General features: G+C 35.4%; 3 protein-coding genes across 4 annotated transcripts; all 3 read right to left on the reverse strand.

The window, feature by feature from the left end:
- Window positions 1-1,978: 1,978 nt before the first annotated feature.
- Window positions 1,979-5,653, reverse strand: LOC145606671 (flavin-containing monooxygenase FMO GS-OX-like 5). The gene is made up of 8 exons (XM_081662483.1): window positions 5,369-5,653; window positions 4,719-4,985; window positions 3,954-4,024; window positions 3,567-3,716; window positions 3,387-3,469; window positions 3,074-3,209; window positions 2,789-2,962; window positions 1,979-2,262 (listed from the first exon to the last, which is right to left on the reverse strand). The coding sequence occupies exons 1-8, from the start codon at window positions 5,646-5,648 to the stop codon at window positions 2,023-2,025; spliced, it is 1,401 nt and encodes a 466-aa protein (XP_081518609.1). The 5' UTR covers window positions 5,649-5,653; the 3' UTR covers window positions 1,979-2,022.
- Window positions 5,654-8,028: 2,375 nt separating this feature from the next.
- On the reverse strand, window positions 8,029-11,973 carry LOC145608481 (flavin-containing monooxygenase FMO GS-OX-like 5). The gene is made up of 8 exons (XM_081664096.1): window positions 11,408-11,973; window positions 10,714-10,980; window positions 9,997-10,067; window positions 9,591-9,759; window positions 9,458-9,542; window positions 9,136-9,268; window positions 8,842-9,015; window positions 8,029-8,337 (listed from the first exon to the last, which is right to left on the reverse strand). The coding sequence occupies exons 1-8, from the start codon at window positions 11,685-11,687 to the stop codon at window positions 8,098-8,100; spliced, it is 1,419 nt and encodes a 472-aa protein (XP_081520222.1). The 5' UTR covers window positions 11,688-11,973; the 3' UTR covers window positions 8,029-8,097.
- A 124-nt stretch (window positions 11,974-12,097) lies between these two features.
- On the reverse strand, window positions 12,098-24,139 carry LOC145608479 (putative E3 ubiquitin-protein ligase ARI7). 2 transcript variants are annotated; one of them, XM_081664094.1, is made up of 15 exons: window positions 23,667-24,139; window positions 20,045-20,169; window positions 19,714-19,819; window positions 19,516-19,606; window positions 18,256-18,428; window positions 16,672-16,776; window positions 16,209-16,297; window positions 15,879-15,986; window positions 15,642-15,732; window positions 15,453-15,542; window positions 15,109-15,156; window positions 14,122-14,193; window positions 13,825-13,924; window positions 13,597-13,735; window positions 12,098-13,021 (listed from the first exon to the last, which is right to left on the reverse strand). In XM_081664094.1, exons 1-15 carry the CDS (start codon window positions 23,835-23,837, stop codon window positions 12,754-12,756), a joined length of 1,776 nt encoding a protein of 591 aa, XP_081520220.1. In that variant the 5' UTR covers window positions 23,838-24,139; the 3' UTR covers window positions 12,098-12,753. The 2 variants fall into 2 exon arrangements, with proteins under 2 accessions (XP_081520220.1, XP_081520221.1); XM_081664095.1 differs by lacking the exon at window positions 23,667-24,139 and adding an exon at window positions 22,490-22,730.
- Window positions 24,140-24,807: the final 668 nt, after the last annotated feature.

Here is a 24,807-nt window from a genome sequence, read left to right on the forward strand (position 1 = left end):
ATCCCAAAAGTATGTGCGGTGACGAATTCGGGAGTTTCTACATTCGAGCTATGGCATCGTCGTCTGGGTCATCCGTCGGATCAAATAGTCAAGTTAGTTCCTGCTATTAGTGCTAGTTCTAGTAGCAAATCTTTAAATAAAGCATGTGAAATTTGTCCACAAGCTAAGCAGTCACGGGGTAGTTTCCCAGATAGTGATAGTCGGGCAAGCCGAATTTTTGAAATGATTCATTGTGATTTATGGGGGCCATATAAGACTCCCTCTACTTGTGGTGCTCATTATTTTTTGACGATTGTTGACGATTTCTCAAGAGGTGTTTGGGTTTATTTGTTAAATGATAAAACTGAAGTTTATTCTTCGTTCTCTTCTTTCTTTGCTATGGTTAAATGTCAATTTGATGTTCATGTTAAATGTGTGCGGAGTGATAATGGTACGGAATTCAATCCCATGATTCCGTATTTTATTGATAATGGCATTTTATTCCAAACATCTTGTGTCGGTACCCCACAACAAAATGGTAGAGTGGAGCGTAAACACCAACATATTTTGAATGTTAGTCGTGCTTTAATGTTTGAAGGCAATCTTCCGGTTGGTTTTTGGGGAGAATGTGTCCTAGGTGCGGTCTACTTGATTAACCGTACTCCCTCTCGTCTACTTGATAATAAGACTCCATTTGAATTGCTTTTTGGTAAGGAGCCTAATTTTGATGAATTGAAAGTTTTTGGGTGTCTTTGTTTTGCTCATAATCAAAAGGCTAAGGGGGATAAATTTGCTCCTAGGAGTAGGAAATGTGTGTTTGTGGGCTACCCTCATGGTAAAAAAGGGTGGAAGTTGTATGATTTGGAGACGGGTGATATTTTATATTTAGTGTTTATATGGTATAGCTAACGGGCCTATTTCGTGAGCCCTAATCTCTTGTATAAATACACTACTCTACAATCTAATGAAATACAGAAAACTCTATTCACTCTAATTTGACATTTTACATTTCAATTTTGTGTCCGTATCAATTGCCTACCTTTGAGGCGAACAACTGAACATCCTCCTTCAACTTTTCACACACTAAGGGTCTGTTCTCATTGACTGAACTCAGCTGAACTGGACTGAACTCAGCTAAACTGAACTGAAATGAATATTTTATAAGAGAAGGAAATTAGAAGCTGAATTGAACTGAACTGAACTGAACTGAATTGAGCTGAATTGAACTGAACTGAACTGAATTTCAACGTAAGAGAACAGGCCCTAAGTGAATGCATTGTTGTATAATCCTCTAAAGTTTGTTTTTAATGAGCATTTTACTAGAAAGCTGCTAAAACATATATTTACCATTACTAAAAATTACTTTAATGTTTCCCTAGAGTCACCATACGACGATCAACATGCAACAAATGTCAATTTAGAATTCGAAGAAGCTATTCTGCTTCTCATTGAATTTGACATATTAATTATTGCGATGCACAGTAGCTAATCTTGTGCAACCATATTTATGTTTGATTATCTGATTTGATCTAACTTTTCCTCTAGCTTAAAATAATCATGCAACATACCCAGCATTTCAAAGAATGGAGCTAAGTTGATGATCTGATCATAGTAGAGTATTAAAGAGAACAACACAACTTATCTATACAGGTCCTGTACAGCAATAAAGAATTATCGTTAATAGTACATGAGTATTATTTTTGGCACTTGGGCTTTGCAACTCAAGCTAATAGAATAAAAAATAGAGCGGTCAGTCTCTGACACGACACGAGTCACACGACACGACAATACGATCGAAACCGGCACGACACGAACACAAAGTTACTGAGAGGAAACACGAAGTCGACACGACACGACACGAAACCAACCTGAACACGACCTGTTTATTTAAAGTGGTCAAATTATTCAATTATCCTACATTTTACATAGTTTTTGATAGATTTTGTGCATAACACGAATTTGACACGAGACCAAACACGACACAATATGCCTTATTGCCAGCTCTAATCAGAAATAGTATGATTTTACATCAATGAAATAGAGTTATCTTAGTGTTGAAGCAGCAACAGCGACTCTGCCTTCAGCAGACAAATACTGCATAAAATCTTTGTACGCTTGCAGGACCAAGTCTTCATCATCCCATTCATCGCGAAAAGTCTCTGTTTGTTTAAATGCGCGGGCTAATGTCGCAATATACATTCCCTTCCTCCACTCCTCAGCAGGAGGGCAGCCAGATTCTGAAGCAAGCCAATCCTCGTATTCATATGACCATCCAGAGAGTTGCTGTGTGGAGATCCAACATTGAAGTCAATTTCAACAAAAAAAGAAAACTCTAGAGTGGATCAAATTATTTATACCCAGAGAATTGATTTATCATTCCTCCATTCAAACTTGCTCCCAAGATTGCGATAAACTTATGCATATTAGACATGAAAGGCTAGCTGGTCAGTATTAGTAGTTAGCAGTATACATAGTACTTGTCATTTCTCCAAAATCAACCACAATATTCCTAAAAGTATTCTGTACCAGCTAGTTAAACACAAATTCATAATCACATTGTTCCCATTTTTTTACAGGCCATATGTAGACCCCTGTAAAAATGTTTCTAACATGAATACATGATGCTTATAGACATACACAGTTGTTCAGTAAGCTGCCAACTTAGTCACAATGGCTTTCCTTGCTAAACTCGAAGGAGCAAAGAGCGATCCCTTATTTAATTTAAAAAAATTATTTTTCACAATTTGTTAGTTGGTGAGTACATGAATGCAAGTACAAAAGTAAACCACTCACCTCGAGTAAGATTTACCTTAAAATCATGGATCCTATGTGTGAAGCGCTTTGGAACTCCCTTAGCTTCCAATTCTGAGTAGAAGGCTTCTACATCTTCCATCATTTTTTCCTCGGATGGAAGTGATAAACGCCCAGATAAAACACCTGCTACCCATTTACCTTGAAGTTCAAAAAGGAAGAATGGGTCAACCTAGCATGAAATTTGAAACGATTTGGTCAATGTCTTTAGCTATCTACTGATTAAAACTATATCTCCCTAGAAGGTAGAAAGTATATATAACACCAACAAAAGAAATCTTACATGAAATGGCACACCAATGAAGGAGATCCCTGGGGCTAATGCAGGAGGAAACACATGCTTGTAAAGTGGCCCGACACGATTATCATCAACATTTACGACATCATTAGTGTGAAGAAAAGGGAAATGTTGTTTGTACCTGACAAATGACCCATCAGTCCATCAGTAATTTTCCATTAGTTGTGCAGATTTTAACTAGTACAGTTCTACAATATCTAGGGGACGTATTTTGAATTCATCTGCATCTACCCATAGTCAACTCTCCTCTAGTCTCTATAGCTTATCCAAAAAAATGCTTTGGGTTTAATCAAAATACCCAGTGCAATGGATAATGACATCTGCAAGGGCCACACTCCCATCCTGAAACGATATTCTACCATCTTCATGGGCTTGTTCTATCTGCATAACAGAAGATGAATGTGTTTTAGTAATCATCCTAGAATAAGAGACAAACAAATGAACAATGATTTTAATGGACTTTGTTGAGTAGTTTTACCATTGGATGAAGCCACAAGTTATCATAAACAGGATGCTTTCCAAATTTGGCTGATACAGACCTAGTTGTTACATGAACTTCTTTGGCTGATCCAGCAATATCCCTAGAGATATCGGCAGCACTAGAAGCAAGCCCTATTAAAACTACAACCTGATGGAAGCAACAAGACAATATTACTAGACAAACAAAGGATATTACTATATCAGACAATTCAAAGAAAACCATACAAACTTTACAAGGACAGTAAATAGTTCCCTTGTGGAAGTTTATATAAGTTTAGGCAGAAATCAAATGCAATATACAACATTAAATATCACACATAAATATTGCATTCCGTGCATCTGGGCATCTAAATTATGAATACGAACAAGTAAATCAGAAACACACCTGATCTTGATAAAGTTCTGGAGTACGATAGTTATGACTATGAATTTGCCTCCCTGGCCAAAGGTCAATTCCTGCAGAAGGTATCGGTGAAAAATCTATCAACAACTAACAAGCATCATAACCAATACAGAAGCATGTGACAAAGTTAATATTCACAAACGTGTAAGATTGTTTATATATTGGCTGTACTTGGAGAATCTTTATATTCAGATTAACCTTGTATGTTCTTCACAATCTTCAAGTTTTGTCAAATTGTCAAATGTCAGCATAAGACTCAATGACAGAAAATCACATAATCATTCTCTAAAATTACTACTCTGTACAGAAAATCAAAAAGAGGTTGTCTAACACTATTGCCAATGGAACAATCGATATTTATTTTGCTGTCGCATAGCATTTAAGTGGAAGAGTTAAGTGATTTTCTTCACATTAGAATTAACAATTAAGTGATTGTCATCTCCCTCTTTCAAAAAAAAAAAAAAAAAAAAAAAAAAAAAAGTGATATCTCCCATCCCTCAAACAAGTAAACACAACAATAAAAGGCTGAACTCAACTTTTAATGCAATAGCTTTTTTCAAAAGTTTCAGATAGCAATCTATATCTGGTTAAGAGTACTTTAACCAAAGTGCTCCAAAACTCAAATTCTATTATCTTTTTTTAATTACCATCCATCCTCTACTAACTTCTCCAACATCTTTTTTTTATTATTATTTTTTATTCATGCAAAATATAAATCCACATTATAGTACATACTGTATAAATTACCAGGAATATTATCAGCAAGTTGTGGTTCAGTGTAATGTCCGTTGCAGACAACCACAGCATCATAAGTTTCAGCTACATCGCTGCCCTTGTCTCCACCAACTCTCCTATATTTCACCATCCACTTTCCATCCATCTCCAGACCAACATGCCTCACATCTGTCTGGTAACAGATTAATTTATTCAGTCCGAATTCATAAGCAAAATCTTCCAAGTATCTCAGCACCTCCTGATGCCCTGGAAACCTTCGTGAATCTCTGTCAGCTTTGCCTGTAAAGAAAAAGGTATGCACCATTACCAGTAAGACTAGTCCAGAAAATCAATCGTGGAACCTCATAAATTGTAATGTATTTGAAAGTACATATTATAGTCTTACAGAAGCTATTTTCCTTCCTAAAATCTAAAGTTCCTGCAGAGTTCACAAAGCTACAAGAAGAATCATCCCCAACTTCTGGAAGGGCTTTGCACATACAAATATTACACAATGTAAGTTTCATGTCCCATAATCCTATCTACAAAGCTAATTAACTTAAAACTCTTTACCGGTCAAAACTAAAAAGGATTGGTTGGAAGGAGTACACGTCGATTATACAAAATATAGTATGAAAACCATGAAAAAATAGATTTTGAAGCAAGGAAGAAAAGATCATTACCAGTAGGAACAAAAGGAAAAATACGAAAGCCCATAGATTCTCTAGGAGAATTTGTGCGAAGAGAAGCATACACGCTTGAGGGAACAATTTTCCGAGTTGGGTCATGTCCAAGCGGATCAGACTCAACCTCAGCCGAGTAGACCCAGCATCCGCCCAACTGAGCAGCACGATCGAACACCACTACATCAAGACCTTCATTTCTAAGCTCATGTGCTGCCACCAAACCGGCAGGGCCAGCACCAATCACAGCGACTTTCTTGTATGTCAATGGGGATGTCATCTTTGAAAACAGTGTACAGACAATGTGATTTGCAAGAAAACATTACTACAAGTATAATAAAAATGGCATTGACTTGACGTAGAACATTAACCACCAAACTTCGCAGTTTTGTTTAATTATTTTCTATTGACTAGGAGACGACTATGGCGATAATATTAATCTGTATATTTGCTAAGACAAAACACAATGACAGAGCTGAACCAGAAAAAACAGTAGTTTTCACAAAATTTACTTAAACTTTTGGAAAATTCTCACCGGTAACACTCAACTTCTGTTTTTTCTCAATGGTAGAATGCTAAATTTTAGATTATCATTGGTAATCACTAATTAGTAGTACTAATTTACTGGTAACATTAATGAAACTTTTACCTAAATATTGACTAACCATAGTTTACTAATAACAAAATTACGAACCTATCCTTCTAAAAAAATCACTTCCCTCCAAAATTATATGTTGCTTTCCCTCCTTAATCAATTACCCCTTTATATAAACCCTAACCCCCAATTCTATCGTATTCCCTGCTCTTCTTCTTCTTCTCAATTTCTCTGAATACTTCAATGGCTAAACAAAATGCGAAATTATCTGTATTCTTCACTTGTTCTTCCAATTTTGGATCTGATTTTGAGTTTAATTTGGTGGATTTCGATGTAATTTGGGTATGAACTGCTGGGTTTATGATTTCAGTTTCTGTGAGAATTTGGTCATTTGAACAAATTCGATTGTCTTTTGGAGGCTGAACAACGATTATTGCGCATCCTTCCACTGCTATGTAAATGTAAGAATAAAATCACAAAAACGTTACCAGGGGATTTATATTTGTCAAACCTCTGCCACTACCATTTGCTAAAAATAGCTCATTCTCAAGCACATTTTCCACTCCAAAAAAAATTAGATATTTCCGAAGGACGGAAAAACCATAGCATTCTGACCTTCCTTTCTTTATTAGGACGCTCATAAATTTGGATGAGCTTACCAATGAATGGTTTATGCTGCTATGCAAGACTTCTTCAAGTTCTTTCTTTCCATTTTCGACAGCAGAAATTTCCTATCCAAAACTCACTGCCCATTCAAAACGGTAATCCAGATGATAATGGATTTCTTCTCTTTACCGAGGATTACGGCACATCTGACATAGAGTGGAGGAATCAGGATTTGAACGAGTAACCCTGTAGAAATTTGAAATAATCCTAAGAAGTTACGCTCGGCTCCTTACATGACAAACATGTCATTCGAGTCTGGTTCAAGTCGGATCATTTCAGGTCAAGTCGATTTCAAGTCAACAAACATTTGGGTTGGGTCAGGTAAGTTCGGGTTCGGGTCTATGATTTTGGGTCAAATTTTAGGTCGCGGGTTGGCTTATTTGGGTCGACTCAGGTCTAGCCCCTTTGGTGCTCAAATACTACTTTCGGCTCTATCGACAAATATGTTAGTCAAAGTAATGCAAATATGCAATTAATAAACAACAAAGAGCATATATGATTTTTCCACTTGATAAATGTTATTAGTTTTTTTGTTTTTTTAACTACATAAATCTTAAGAAGTGAACAACAACAAGAAAATAGTGTATTATTTTGGGGTTAAAAAATAGGTAAAACCATTAACACAAAGAGAGCTCGGCAAAATTGACTACCAAGTTTGAATTATTGGACTTAATCAACTAGATGATTATAAAGAGGGAAAATATAAAAAAAAAACAAAAAATTAATAAAATAAAGTAACACGAGTTGAGGCCAACCTATGAATGCCCTTAGATTTTGTAATGCTCTTTGTGAAAAACAAAAGCCCTCTTTAATTTTCTTGGTTAACATTGCATTATGATTATGATATGACAATGATGCATTTGAATCGGAGGAGAATCATCACTACGATACTAATCCATATTTACAAGCCCCATTAGTACATGCGCAAATCAATAAGATACATGATTGTAGGGACTAGGGAATATGATTTTGTACATTTTGTGTGAGGATATTTACTTTGTTAAACAACCCTCTAGAGTTTGTTTTGATGAGCATTTCACTAGAAAGCTGCTAAAACATACATTTACCATTACTAAAAATTACCCTAATTTTTCCCTAGAGTCACCATACAACGATCAACATGCAACAAATGTCAATTTAGAATTCGAAGCTATTCCGCTTCTCATTGAGTTTTGACATATTAATTATTACGATGCACAGTAGCTAATCTTGAGCAACCATATTTACGTTTGATTATCTGATTTGATCAAACTTTTCCTGGAGCTTCAAATAATCATGCAACATACACAGCATTTCAAAGCATGGAACTAAGTTGAGGATCTGATCGTAGCAGATTATTAAAGAGAACCAACACAATTTATCTATAAAAGAATTGTCATTAATAGTACATAATATTTTTGGTGCTTGGGCTTTGCAACTCAAACCAGTAGAATCAGAAATAGTATAATTTTTCATCAATGAAATAGAGTTATTTTAGTGTTGAAGCAGCAGCCGCAACTCTGCCTTCAGCAGACAAATACTGCATAAAATCTTTGTATGCTTCCAGGACCAAGTCTTCATCATCCCATTTATCGCGAAAAGTCTCTGTTTGATTAAACGCGCGGCCTACTGCTGCAATATACATTCCCTTCCTCCACTCCTCAGCAGGAGGGCAGCCAGATTCTGAAGCAAGCCATTCCTCATATTCATATGACCACCCAGATAGTTGCTGTGTGGAGATCCAACATTTAAGTCAATTTCAACAAAAAAATACTCGAGTGGATCAAATTATTTATCCCTAGAAAATTAATTTATCATTCCTCCATTCAAACTTGCTCCCTAGGTTGCAATAATTATGCATATTAGACATGTAGTTAGCCGTATACATAGTTGCTTATCATTTCTCTTAAAAACGGAAAACCACATTCCTAAAAGTATGTTCCAGGTTGTTAAACACAAATTCATAATGACATAATCACATTGTCCCAATTTTTATACAGGCCATATATAGACCCCTGCAAAAATGTTTCTAACATGAATACATGATGCTGATAGCCATACACAGTTGTTTAGTAAGCTGTCAACTTAGTCACAATGGCTTTCCTTGTTAAACTCGAAGGAGCAAAGAGTAATCCCTTTAATTTAATTAAGAAATTAATTTTCACAAATTTGTTAGTTAATGAGTACATGAATGCAAGTACAAAATTAAATCACTCATCTCGAGTAAATTTACCTTAAAATCATGGATCTTATGTGTGTAGCGGTTTGGAACTCCCTTAGCTTTCAATTCTGAGTAGAAGGCTTCTACATCTTCCATCATTTTTTCCTCAGATGGAAGTGATAAACGCCCAGATAAAACACCTGCTACCCATTTACTTTGAAGTTCAAAAAGGAAGAATGGTTCAACCTAGCATGAAATTTGAAACGAGTTGGTCAATGTCTTTAGCTATCTACTGATTAAAACTATATCTCCCTAGAAGGTAGAAAGTATATCATATATTCATAACACCAACAAAAGAAATCATACATAAAATGGCACACCAATGAAGGAGATCCCTGGGGCTAATGCAGGAGGAAACACATGCTTGTAAAGTGGCCCAACACGATTATCATCAACATTTACGACATCGGTCTGAAGAAAAGGGAAATGTTGCTTGTACCTGACACATGACCCATCAGTCCATCAGTAATTATCCATTAGTTGTGCAGATGTTAACTAGTGTAGCTAGTACAATGCTACAATATATACGGACGCATTTTAAACTCATCTGCATCTATCCATATTCGACTCTCCTCTAGTCTCAATAGCTTAACCAAAAAAAAACAAAGTTTTGGGTTAATCAAAATACCCAGTGCAATGGATAATGACATCTGCAAGGGCCACACTCCCATCCTGAAACGATATTCTACCATCTTCATGGGCTTGTTCTAGAACTCATCCTAGAATAAGGGACCAGCAAATGAACAATGATTTTAATGGACTTTTGTTGAGTAGTTTTACCATTGGATGAAGCCACAAGTTATCATAAACAGGATGCTTTCCAAATTTGGCTGACACAGACCTAGTTGTTACATGAACTTCTTTGGCTGATACAGCAATATCCCTAGAGATATCGTTAGCACTAGAAGCAAGCCCTATCAAAACTACAACCTGATAAAAGCAAGAAGACAATATTACTAGACAAACAAAGGATATTACTATATCAGACAATTCAAAGAAAACCATACAAACTTTACAAGGAGAGTAATTAGTTCCCATGTGGAAGTTTATATAAGTTTAGGCAGAAATCAAATCCAACATACAACATTAAATGTCACACATAAACATTGCATTCCGTGCATCTGGGCATCTAAATTATGAATACGAACAAGTAAATCAGAAACACACCTGGTCTTGATAAAGTTCTGGAGTACGATAGTTATGACTATGAATTTGCCTCCCTGGCCAAAGGTCAATTCCTGCAGAAGTATCGGTGAAAAATCTATCAATAACTAACAAGCATATAACCAAAAGTAGAAGTATTTAACAAATTAAATTTTCAGACGTGTAAGATTGTTTATATATTGGCTCTACTTGGAGAATTTTTATATTCAGATTTAGCTTATATGTTATTCACAATCTTCAAGTTTTGTCAGCATAAAATATTACTATTCTGTACAAGATTTCAAAAAGAGGTGTTGTCTAATACTATTGCCAATGGAACAATCGATATTCATTTTGTTGTGGCAAAATATTAAAGTGGACAATTGCGTTATGTAGAGTTAAGTGATTTTCTTCAAAAAAATAGAATTAAGTGATTGTCATCTCCCACCCCTTAAACAACACAAGTACACAACAATAATAGGCTGAACTTACAATGCAATAGCTTTATTCAAAAGTTTTAGAAGGAACCAATTATAGCAATCTATATGTGGTTCAGAGTATATTTTAAGTTTTTAACCAAGGTGCTCCAAAATTCAAATACTCAAATTCCATCAAGTATCCACTCTAAAAAAATAACAACCTTATAACCATTCATCCTCCACTAACTTCTCCAAACATGTAATATTCATGCAAATAAATCCCGTATTAATGCACGGGTACATTCTAGTACACATAAATTACCAGGAATATTATCAGCAAGTCGTGGTTCAGTGTAATGTCCGTTGCAAACAACCACAGCATCATAAGTTTCAGCCACATCCCTGCCCTTGTCTCCACCAACTCTCCTATATTTCACCATCCACTTTCCATCCGTCTCCAGCCCAACATGCCTCACATCTGTCTGGTAACAGATTAACTTATTCAGTCCGAATTCATCAGCAAAATCTTCCAAGTATCTCAGCACCTCCTGATGCCCAGGAAACCTTCGTGAATCTCTGCCGACTTTGCCTATAAAGAAATTATACACCATTACCGGTAAGACAAGTCCAGGAAATCAATCGTGGAACCACATAAATCATAATGTCTTTTAAGTACGTATTATATAGGCTGTCTTCGTCATGTAATACACTAATTTACTTCCTGAAATCTAAAGTTCCTGCAGGATTCACATACGTTTTGCACTTTAATTCAACAGCTACAAGAAGTACCATCTCCAACTCTCCAAGGGCTTTGCACATACAAAAATTACACAATGCAAGTTTCATATCCCATAATATTAAAGCTAAATGCTGCCTACAAATCTAATTATCTTATAATTCTTTACCGGTCAAAACTAAATAGGAACGGATTGGAAGAAGTGCACGTCGATTATATAAAATATCATATGAAAACATGAAAATATAAATTGTTTTACCAAGGAAGAAAAGATCACTACCAGTAGGAACAAAAGGAAAAATACGAAAGCCCGTAGATTCTCTAGGAGAATTTGTGCGGAGAGAAGCATACACGCTTGAGGGAACAATTTTCCGAGTTGGGTCAAGTCCAAGCGGATCAGACTCAACCTCAGCCGAGTAAACCCAGCATCCGCCCAACTGAGCAGCGCGCTCGAACACAACTACATCAAGACCTTCATTTCTAAGCTCATGCGCTGCCATCAAACCAGCAGGGCCAGCACCGATCACGGCGACTTTCTTGCATGTCAATGGGGATGCCATCTTTGAAAACAGTGCACAGACAATGTGCTTTGCAGGAAAACAATATTAATAAGTATAATAAAAATGGCATTGACTTGACGTAGAACATGAACCACCATACTTCGAAGTTTTGTTTAATTCTTTTCTTTTGACGAGGAGACGACTATGGCGCTAATATTTAATCTATATATTTGCTTAGACAAAACACAATGACAGAGCTGCACCAGCAAAAACATTAGTTTTCACACAATTTACTTCAAATTTTTATATCAGTAAACCTTTTGCCTTCTTTTAGGCAACTCTATTAAAAGGCTAATAATAGCAGAAAATACAAACTCGATAACGTTTTCAATTTTCTCAGGAAAATATTAGAAAAAAATACGAGTACACATAAAAAACAAAGACACTTCAGCAAATTCGACTACCACGTATACAAATTATACAATCAATTATGATAAAAGATGATAAAAATGAGGACAAATATCAGAAAAGTACCAATCTAACGCCATCACTGAGCAAAAGGCATTACAGCAGAAAAAAAAATAAATAAAATAAAATAAAATAAAATAAAATAATTTAGATATTGGCCTCCCATGAATCAGCTAAGCTATTTCGATCTTCAGCTTATCTGGGATTATGAAGGCACCCACGTTCATTTTAGAATTAACCAGAAATAAGAGCAAAACAACAGCAATAGTCAGCATTGATCAACAATCCCTGAACTCAAATTTCTAGACCATTAGCCAGAAAATCGGCATAAAGCAGTATGACACGAGTCAAGGCCAACCCATGAATACACCTAAGATTTTGTATGGCTACCTGTAGAATCCCCTCTAGTTGGTTAACATTGCGCTATAATTATGATTATGATATAATAATGATGCATCTATATCCGATGGACATCATCAATAAGATACTATTTACAAGTCTCTTCAATACATGCACAAATCAAGGGGAATGCTATTTTACACATCCAACATATCCAAGACAATGTAATGCCATCGGACACAGACTGCCTATCCAAAACTCACTGCCCATCCTGTGCACCTTCAAAACGGTAATCCAGATGATAATGGATTTCTTCTCTTTACCGAGGATTACGGCACATCTGACATAGAGTGGAGGAATCAGGATTTGCATAAGTACACCGTTCACAGTTCCAATGATTGAGATCGTCTATGCTTCTGGTACCAGTACGACTACTTCGTGAGGATGAAGATTTTGCTTTTCCCCCTTTCCCTTTGGCTCCAGCATTCTTCGAGCTAACTGATGCACTGGAAGCTGCTTGAGAATCAACTTCTGATAAACCATTTTCCAATGCCCTGACTAAATTCTCAAAGTATGAACGAGTAACCCTGTAGAAATTTGAGATTATATTAATAACAATTTCAGCTTTCAGAAAGGACTGTGGAATGCATAGAATGATATAACAATAGACATAGGTCAAACATATGATACAGGTGCAGGAAACTAATAGCAGAGCAACATAATCAGAAGCAATTATTATTTCTTCCTTTACAACTCTATGGGGTGACGGAATTGCATGCTACATAGAAAGAAATAAGGACCAAGTCTCAACTAGGTACCCCTTTGGTAAACATAGAAGTAGTCTAGAATAATGACTACTTCAGACCTCTATCATACAGTCATACACTATAACTCAGTCTCACTAGTGGGATTTTTCAAGAGCAGTGTCCACTAGGCCTAATTATCTGCAAGCCGCAAAAGACATAAACATCAATGAAGGTATTCCTCTATCCTCACTAACTGCTAATATCATAGTCAACGAGCAGTTTGCAATGGCAATGCTACAAGCAATACAGATACACCAGATTAAAATGACTTTGCAATTCATGATTATATCTATGTATCAGACAAGTCTTACAGAAGTACAAATCACAACCACTACAGCCTGATGCGAGATGGTTACCTGGTCAATCCAGCCAACTTTGGCCGAAATGTTTCGAAATCTGGTTGAGTTTCAACCTCACCATCGTCATTACCAAGGAAAACTAATAATTCCTTCTCCGCACATTGATGAAGCCTCTCAAGAGCAGCCTCAGCCTCACCTACAAGTAGCAAACATTAGGTGGAGCAGTCAGTCTTTTTAATTTCCCTTGAACAGCCAGTTCCACAATGCTTTAGGGTATTGTTTTACCTTGTGAATACTCAAACAGCTGCCTCTTTGCAGTTTCATGCTCAGGTAAATAATAACCATATGCATACGTCCATTTCAGCACTCGTCTACACTCAATAATCTGCATAAAACAAAATTGTAATTAAAACAACGAACAGGAAAAAGATGCTCAGATGCATCAATCATGACCAAGGGTGACAAGAACAAGAAGCTAGCACACCAATTGTACATCTCTCCTCCTTTTCTTTCCTATCACATTGCCTCTTTACAAAAGGTGTAAAAGGTGACAGGGAATGAAGTCATTATTCCATAATTTACCTGTTGCCAGGCCTCTATAATAAACTTGAGTTGCGACTCAGGTTCCTTCAGTTTGTCACTCAACTTCTCTAACTGCAAATAATTAGAAAAACCCAATGTCAGTGCAATACTATCAGTAAAGATACTGTCCAAGATCAGAATGATTTTAACCTGACTTAAGCTCAAGCTCATTTAGAAGACTAATAGATCCAGCACACAAAAAGGTAAGGGAGAATTTAGGAGCAACAGGAGACAATGACTCGAGAGAACAGAAACCTCTGTATTACACTAGTTCAAGAAACTAAAAACATATATAATCTTATCTGCTCTTCTTAACACAATGCACTAATAATTTCTTGGCTTTAACACAAACAAGCATCTTACAGAAAGATAGTTACTAGTACATAGAACTGACAAGGAGGTTTGATGTTGAGATATTAAAAGTCAAGTAGAAATTCAATTTACCACATGTGGATGTTGAGATATTAAAAGTCAAGTAGAAATCCAATTTACCACATGTGCCAAGAATATTTTCTAATAAGCCATAAGATTTCAAACTAATCAACAAGATAATCAGACCACAAAGATGATAAAAGAATATACCTTCAGTTTTTTTTTATATAGGAACTAGGCATAGCCAGGTAACAAATCTAAGGATAGGATTATCATTGGATATTGAATAGCTACAAGAATAGATAGGCAATTCCGGCATAGTATCAAATTATGAAACAAGTTAAAACAACAGCCAAGTAATACTCTCAATGTAAGATGTATCTAGCACTACATAACAATCAGAAGTAAAGCTATACGAATTAAGCAAGAAAAACAATCCACCTATTTTAGGCTACAATCAACCTTTCAATAGTTCAGGGGGGGAAAAAAAACAAAACAAAACAAAACAAAAAAACAAAAAAGGAAAACCATAATAGAGCGCATCAGGATCACAGGATGAGGTCAAAAACAATATTGCGTAAAATAGTAAATTACAATATAAAACTAAAATCTTACATGGACAGTTTCCATTTGGTGCAAATCAGCAATAGCTTTTTGCCTTGACTGCAACAAGAAACAAACATTCACCATTTACCCACCAATCAAAGTAATTAAGTACATAAGGGCACAAAGTAATTAATCAGTCTGCCAGTTAAAATGACAGCACAGACACATATATAAACAAAAATAGAGTACCAACAAGTTCAATTTAAGAACTTTAATAAAGCTTTGTTCTTCGAAAAGTATTGCAATGCAAAACCAGAGACATACATAGGGTACTAATTATACCACATAGACATTGTTCAAATATTCACTAAGTCAGAACCAACAAATGACCAGAAGATTCTAATACTGCTTACTGTTTGGTTGCTTGCCCATCGTTCATAATAATGTGTATATCTCTCCAGAGAATTCTTTGCCATTTCCCTCCTCTTTTCAGATTCATCATACTACAGAAACATGCAGGTGTATATGGAAATATCATTAACAGTACCATAGAAATAAATATAAAATCTTATAGCCAGTCGTATATCAGCAGGCTCCATTACCAATCCCTCTTGCTTTGCAGCTTCGTAACGGTTACATGCATAGAAACCACCCGTCCTTTCGCCATGATCAGACCAAGCACCAAGGCATAGCCTGAAAGGCAACACGATTCAGTCCAATAAACAATAGAAAAATAATGATCAATCAACCTCAACCAAAAAAAAAGCATTCAAAATAAAAACAGATGTGATTCCAGCACAAATTAGTGTTTACAATATCAACACTTAATTATTCTTTACCAGCAAAACTCAAACTTGCATGGTGGGGTGCAAGACATATGCATGCATCCCTGATTCTTCTCAATTGGACGCTTGCACTTCGGACAAGGCTTTGAATTAGCCAGAATCCTGAAAATATGAAGCATGCAAACACCACATCAATAGTCAATATGTGTAAGAGATGGAATGTATATGACATTTCCACCCTACCTTGTATCTTGTTCATTTGTTGGTCAATTAAGATTATAATAAACCATACAGAAGCAATGAATGAAAAAAAATTAGAGCTCAACAATATTGTCAGAACAGCAAGCACCAGAGACATTTAAAACCACCACAAAAGAGCCATACCAATTCATATTTTCAGATTCTGCACTATTCTTCAAAATCCACTTAGCCACAGTGCTACAATCCACCGGACGATGAGCTTCTTCTGTACACTGTAAATAATAGTCGCCAAATTCAAATTCCACTAAGAGAAACTTCGATTTAGGAAAATTAATAATTCTCCAAAATATTTTTAAAGCTTACAGTTGCAATTAAATCATTAAAAAAAATATTACAATAATAAGTTACAAACGTAAACAACAGATGCTTTCCACTCATTTTTCCTCGCCAAAGCATAACCAGTTGTCTGGACAGAGGCGTAACTTGTTCAATCTTAAATGAAATAGCTCATTCAGCATGGTAGTTCATGGTAACAGCAAAAAACACAACTATTAAGAACCAGTTTTTCCTTGTAATAGAGAACAGGACATCTTCCTTTCAGAAAGGGAGGGGGTAAAAGGCTGCAAATCATTCAGCTGAAACTTACATTCCAGCAAAACGCATGCGAACATAAGCATTTAACGTCATAAACGTTGCTTCCAAGTTCAAATTCTACTGCATTCTCACAATCTGGGGCAGGGCACCACTTGGTCTGCGGGAAATGAAAAAAGACATTATAAGAGAAGAAAGTGATGGCAAAGCAAGTAACTTATATGTTTGCACATTTAGACATCTAAGGCCAAAACAGCCAAGATAAAATATTCAATTACAATTTTATAGCAACAAGCCAGTAAAACGTAGCAATGAGAGTTATATTATGAACTTGATATACATAACGAAAAAAATGAAAAGACGCAAACATTGAGAGTATGCAAAATGGATATAAATCCAATTGCGAGATAGTAAAAACACATCTGACTACATCAGAAGCATTAGCACACACTTGTAATAAAGCTCACATAAAACTTTTTCACCGACACAGTTTTCCACCTTTAATTTCTTAACTCGTTACTAAGTACGACATAAGCTCTACACCCAACAATGAAAACCTATCCACAAATAAAATGGAAACTCGCAAAGTGTAGTCATATCCAGAAAAGGAAAGTGAGAACACAATGTGTGCCTAAATAAATGTCCACACGGCCATTCAGTCAAAGACAACCATGATTTTAAAGATCTGGCTAATTGGTCGATGCATCAGTTTTCCAACTGGCAGCAAGAGATGAAGAGCAAGTAGCAAATGACCAAGGTCAGTATGTGAGATATATCAATAAAAGGTTGATGCAGCTGATACGGCCAATATAAAAATCAAACAACACCAACCATGCCATTTAGACAACAAAACAAAGAGTATGCTTCAAAGTTTAGAGCCACTTTTTTTTATCAGATCGCAACTATGATCTAAGATAATTAATCTATCCCGCTTCTCAAGTCACTGTGATGCTGAAATTTTAGTTATTTATTTCTCAGGAGAGGTCAAAGATCTTCCAAAGAACAATCTAGCCCAAAAAGGAATTTAAACAAAGAAAGAATAAAGGTGTTGGAATATGGGTCCAAATAATTAAGTGAAGGAAATAATCTAATCCTCTTAAATGCATATGTTTCAAGAATAGAATGAAAGTATCTCCCAGTTACAACTTGTGTTATAAATTAGAGAGCATTTTTGCCACTCCATTGCAAGCTCATTCCAGGATAAAACTGGATAAGTACCATAAAGTACACATAAGCATGTTCACCACCAGACGTGACATTCATGCTCATAAGGTGAGCTAAAATAACATTCTAACAAAATCCAATAGCTTCAAGCAACACGAGAAGCACTAATAGCCTATAGCCCTATACAGGAAATCAATCCATTCAACTTCAAACAAAGCAGCAAAAACAACTGCAAAAGAGTCAACAAATTATACCACAATTCAAAAAATTTACTGTAAAGTGACACAAGTCAATTGAAAGATATCAATAGATCACTATATATTACCAAATTCAAAAATCCAAACATGAACAATAATGTGTGGCACAGGTAAAAGAAATCAAAAACCTTAACACAAATCTGAGCTCTCCCCACTCTCAAGAAGAAAATTTCATAGAATATTATAACCTGTAAGATCAACATATTAAAGAAACCCACCTTTTTCTTGTCCACAATGTAAGATCTAACAAAATAACGAGAATATTTCTCCCTATCTTCATCAGATGCCAATTTGTGGATCATATCATGACCAACTGCAGCACCACAACCTGGAGCCGGACATCTAAGCAACAAGCACCCTGGGCCATCATTAATGGATGTAGTAATATAACCTGCAAAACAAATCCAATTAGATACCAACATCCTCAGCAGAAAAGATGGAGATGCATAAAGACAAGCAATAATGATGATTAAATGCGCATTGACATGTAAAAAATTAATATATGTGCATTCATACAGGAGAGGGGTTGGATTTGTGTCGCACATACAATATACTCCAGCTTTTCAATTTGGGATGTGACAAAATGACTCAGCATAAGAGTCCAATAACACGCTTTCTACTTCGCATAATTCTACCACCATGCCTTTATTGCAACCATTCACGCACAGAGTTATGTTGCATAAACTCAAGAGTAAATCAAACCATTACAAATATTTACACATTTAGACTAAAACCACCACCTATAATTTTTACTCTTAGAGAGCAGACAAACTCTACAAAATTAAAGAGTATACAGTAGCAAAGTCTTCACTGAACAATCAATGAAGCAACATCACCACAATGCCTCCAAAAGTCCGAAAAAATTCTGCTAGGGCAGGGTATAGTGGCCGGAAAAATACAACCTTATCCCTACAGTAAGAGAAAGGCTTGTTCCCAATTGACCCTAGATCCAGTAAAGCTCTGTTCTCCTCACAAAATTTCCCATATTTCAGGTCAAAAAAAATTAATATAAGTTCAAATATAAGGGTTAATAAGTTCATATTAGATAAGATAAGGGTTAACAAGATTTAATAACACCTTATATAAGATCCAATAAGGTCTGGATGTCCGATAAGATAAGGGCTAACAAATTCATATAAGTTCAGATAACATAAGTTCAAGATTAAAATGATAAGATAAAAATATCACAAGTAGATACAGGTGTGAAGAGAACACTAGCTATATTGTTTAACCATTACTGAACAGTCGCTAAGAATGCAGAATTTATAAGGCCGTAATTATGTATCTGTTATCGCCTTATAGCAAAAGAATAGTGAGAGATAGATCCCGTTGGAAATGAACATGCATTTGAAAGATTACCATGTCAGTATGATTATGCAACATATCCAAACACTAACAGAAATACATATCATTCTAAGAGAACTTATTATAATCTATTTGAAGGATGATGGATAAGGATAAACCACACTAAATCCAACCTTTCCAGCAAGTTATACAATAGGGATGACCACAAACAGCTGATTGTATCTGATCACGAGGATAGGAGTCAAAACAGATTCCACAGGTCAACTGTCAAAACAACACACAATTAGAAAAAGGTCCAATCAGTATGAGAACATAACAAGCAAAAATGAATGCAAAAATTAAGGACCCATAGTTTCAGGTGCAGAGCTCACTTCATTAGCATTCGGAAACATAACTACAGGTTTGCTAAGTAGGCCAACCGACTTTCGAATCCTATCTTCGTCAGCAAACCATTGATCATGCAACTGACTAACATTCCTGAAAAGATAATACATTATATATTATAAACATAAAACAAGGATTAAATCATTAAATTAGTAATAGTAGCTCAGCATAAGGCAGTTCTCATCAATATAGTACAGAACTACAGATATACAAACACAAATGCTATACACAAAACACAGGAATAGTAAAGCTACACAAATAAGTAACAACCGGGAAAGGAAAAAAAAACAGTATAATAGCCAACTAGGAAGTTTGTACCATTTATAATGGCAAAGCAATATGCTTGCAGCAACTCTAGAAATGGATAGAACAGCAGAAACATGTGAAATACTCTCTTCTTGGCGCTGTCGAATATCATCCTCCCTCAAGACGGTATATGTTTTCTGGAATATAATTAAAATTTTATAAGAAAACTGCAAAGGGACATTAAAAATTCATAGGAAACTGCAACAACACAAAATTTAACAACACTTCATTTTCTTTTGAACAGCCTATACTTGCACATCATAGGTCATGAACCTCTCAAGGGTCGCAACTTATAAAATCATCTGAACGTGGGCCTACAACAACCAAACATTTACTCTGTAGCTTTAAAGCCCTTAGCCTTGAACAGAAAAGAAGATGACCTCTATTCGGCAAAAATACCAAAATCAAAGTGTTTAAACATAAAGAGAACATAGCACACAAATAATTGCTAGTGGCTACTACCTAAGAATTTAAGATGCACTCGGTATGTCATCAAGATATCCCTACATCTGGAAAAAATATAGGTATCCACAAAAAAGTATAGGTACTAGTCAAGCTCAGATCTTCCACTACCACACATCCTAATCCACAGTGGCATCATTCCCCCAGACTATATAGGATTGACAGTAACAGTCTCACTACAACTTCCATCCACCAGTTGACCTAGGGATCCCCAAAGACAGTGCATGTCCCAGATTCAATCTACAATACACTTAGACATCGTTACCAAGTGCCAACCAAATCTTTTGGATACATAAAAATACATTCTCCTCAATCTAAATAGAATAAAAGTACCCATAAATGCACAAATTAGATTTAGATTTAGATCTATTCACATAAATTTAGTCAAAGGTACTCACAATATGTATTGACTTGAGGTTATAGTTCACTCGTCTGAATGTTAAAGATTAGATACGCATATTTAATACCCGTGACTTCATCAATTCATCATAACTTAAGATAAAACTATGACTATAAGCATTATTTTTACATAATGACATTATTTAGTTTCCTTTTAAATCTCCTCCCTAGATTTAGAAAACAAGTAGGGTCAATTCTCTAGCCTCAAAACAGTAAATTTAAGCCACGTTAAAAAATTTCGTAATTGGTTGTGGAGGAACCATGGATAAAACATAGTAGATGGGATAGGAAGATTATGTCATGTTGACCGTTGATTAAATTGAGATGTTGTAGTTGTTAACGTGATGATTTCATTCTAACAGATAGTTGTGGGTTACTAGGCCTAGTGCTTGTAGGATAGTTTGTGTACCTTAAAAAATCTTAATTTACAATTATTGTATTTTGTAACAATCCTATACTTTATTTTTTTTACCATTGTTCAATTTATTTTTTTTTAAAACAATCCTAGTTTTTTATTTTCTCCAACTTTTTTCGACACCAAGTCATCAACTTAACAATTCAATCTTCAAGTCATTCCTAGAGATTGGGCAAGTCGAGAAATTCAAGAGGAGTTGAGCCTTGAGCTTTACTCATCTCATCACCATCCCTTGATTGTTCAGATTGGAACTTAAAATAATTTGTAACAACGTCGCGACGAGAACTAACCAGACTAACACCCTACAAAAATCCCCTACCCACCCACAATAATTTTAATGTTTACACTTCAGATAGTGGAGGTCTCAACAAACAGTTCACAAAACCTTTCAAGTTAATGTCATAATTTCATTATTACTTCTCCCTTTTCTCTTTCCAAATTCCATCCAAGCAATCCAGTAGTTTTCTCATTCCTAAGCTCCTAACATTTACTCTTTGTTTCCTATGTCCGTTACACCCACATTCCAATTTTTAAAATACAGTAAAAACCAGCTACTTTACAATTTTTTTCACAGCCAAGTTTGAAAATGAAGATTTTAATGAGACACAAGAAGCACAATTTTTCTACAGGAGCAAAAACTTCCAGGGTTTAAAAATAAAAAATAAAAAAAGAGAGAGCAGAAAACCCTCTGCAAAGTTATAAACCATAGGAATTATTTTCACATGACAAGCTATATAGAATCCTAGTCTCTTTATATAAAAATAACACAAAGATTCAGCAAGCGACTTTTTTGTAAAAAGAAGGGAGCATAAGCAATACTCAAAGATTTTATTCCCTTTTGGTTTTCAACCTGTTCCTCTCAAGGATCCGAATACCATACAATACCCACACAGCTTCCAAGTAATGATGTTACTCCACAATACAAACAATAGCCAACAATAGGAATTGAAACTCAACAGGACCACGTCACAGGAATGGCCTATAATTAACAGCCAAAATCCAGTGGGTTTAAAATATGATAGCAGTAAAATCATGGGGACAATGACAAGAAATCAACAATCAACTCAGTTAACAATATAGCAGATGCAAGGTAAGGGTCAGTAACCATGATAGCAAAGCCAGAATCACGATATGTACAACCCAATTACGATGCCAAAAATTAAAAAAATATACCAAAGTACCAGATCATCGAAGCAAATCATTTTTCCATAGGCACCAAATCTCCATGCCTTCACCCAGCACAAGTTGCTCTTCAATCTCAACCCAATAATCTCGATTTCATGTTGTGGACAAAGACAGCCACAACCAATCCTAAGCATGGAACCGCCTTCTTTATTCCATACATAAACTGAGCTTCATAAAGATCAAAAGGCAGCCTGGGAGCCTACATTGAATCATTCTATAGAAGACGCGATTATCCCTTTAACGTTACATCTCCTAGAAAATTTTAAGAAATGTGTTCTATTTAATTCCATCAAGCAGTGAAACCTCCAGCTGCCTGTCATATTATCCGCTCAGATACTTCTTTCTCTATACAATCACAGAATCACCAATTATACCAAATTTGGCAGCGTAACTTCTGCATATCCTCATTAATTCACATAAAAGACTCCCACGTGCAACGATAATCAAATGATTTGCTTCCTCTTTAAAGCAATTTTAAAAAACTTATCATTAAGACAAACTAATCATCAACAAGTTAGCATTTCTATAATAGATTGAAGATCACTTTAAATACCATCTGCAGCATAGAATCCAAATTTATGAAAACAAACTGCATTTTCACACCACAAGATTCATGTGAAAAAACCTCCACTTTCACTCTACAAACAGAACCAAAGAATCAACCAAAAATTCATAAAAAATATCTATTTTGCCTCAAAATCATGACATACAAACCTCTACTGTAGGGTCTGTAGCATACACCAATGAATACCATCAGACAAAACCATCCAAAATCAAACACCACCCAATTCAGTCAAAACCATCCAAAATCAAACACCAATCCAATTCAGACAAAATCATCCAAAATCAAACACCAATCCAATTCAGACAAAACCATCCAAAATCAAACACCAATCCAATTCAATAACAAAATCCTCAATGTCAATTAACCAGAAAACAACTCACAAATTACAGTAGTACAGTAGCATTCCCTCAACTGAAAAATCACTCAAACCAATATCACTTATCACCCACAAATGACAAACTACATTCTTTCAATTATAAAAAAAACATTCTTAGCATCATCAAAACTATAATTCACCTACTTTTACAGCAATCCATTAAACTAAAATTTTTTTAAAAAAAAATAAAAAAAAATGAAAAATTGAAATGCAGAGAGAGAAAGAATCAAACCTCGGACCCTTCGTCACTGGCATAACCATAGCCATATCCAGCATCATCATCTTCATCCTCGCCGCCGCCGATAGAATCACCTCCATCCATATCAGAATCACCACCACTGTAATAATAATCTTCAGCAGAATCTCCATCATAAACATCATGAATCTCCTCATCAGAATCCATTGCTAAAACCCTAACTCGTTTCACTCCAATTTATCGAATTCAGCGAAAGAGAGAGAAGAACAAAGGATTCTACAATCGATTAAAGCAAATGAAAAGAGATAAATAGAGGAAATGATGAATTGATGATGATGATCAGAGAAAAAATGGGGTTTTTGATGGAAAAACCTGAGAAATTGGGGGAATTTGGCTAGGGTTTATGAAAAATGAGAGATGAAATGTAGGAAAAATGCAATTTATGTAAAGTTGGGGAAATTAGAAAGGAAAGTTTAATAAGTTAGGGCGGTGGGATGAGAGAGAATAGAAAGGACTGTGTTGTAAACTAAAGGGGAGTTTACCGGAATAGCTGGGAGGATGATGATGATGTTGGTTTCATTTCCGACTTGACAATAATTGCAACACTTTGACTGACACATGTCAATGCACGATTTTTTAATATTTCGCACTCCGTATTACGGAGTACAGAGTAGTATTTTGTATGAATCCTTTTTTTCTTACTCCGTATCTTTTTTCCTATCTCTCCCATCTCTAAAAGTTACTACAATTTCATAATCTCTAAAAATTGCTACAAGTTCATTCTCTAAAAGATACGAAGTACGAGTACAATTTAATGAAAACTTTTTATTTATACGATTATATTAGTGAAAAGTATATATAGTCAAAAGCAAGTCGAATTGTTACAAATAATCTAAAACGAGTGTAATATGAATAGTAATGAATGAGGATTATTATAATTGGGTTGTTTAAGTAAGGTTTATGGATATAATAATGTTTGTATGGTCGAGTTATGGGTGTTAAGAGTTGGATTATGGTTTGTGTTGGTTTGAACTTTGAAGGATGTTTTGAATAATTAGAGGCGGGCAGCGGCAGATGAGTTGTTTATGTGAAGCACGTGTGATGAATTTAAAGTATCACATATCTTTTATGTCTATCCCAATTAATTATCATGTATCTTTTACACAATTGTCTTTTT

Source organism: Chenopodium album, chromosome 23 (assembly GCF_948465745.1).
Source record: "Chenopodium album chromosome 23, dcCheAlbu1.1, whole genome shotgun sequence".
NCBI lineage: Eukaryota > Viridiplantae > Streptophyta > Magnoliopsida > Caryophyllales > Amaranthaceae > Chenopodium > Chenopodium album.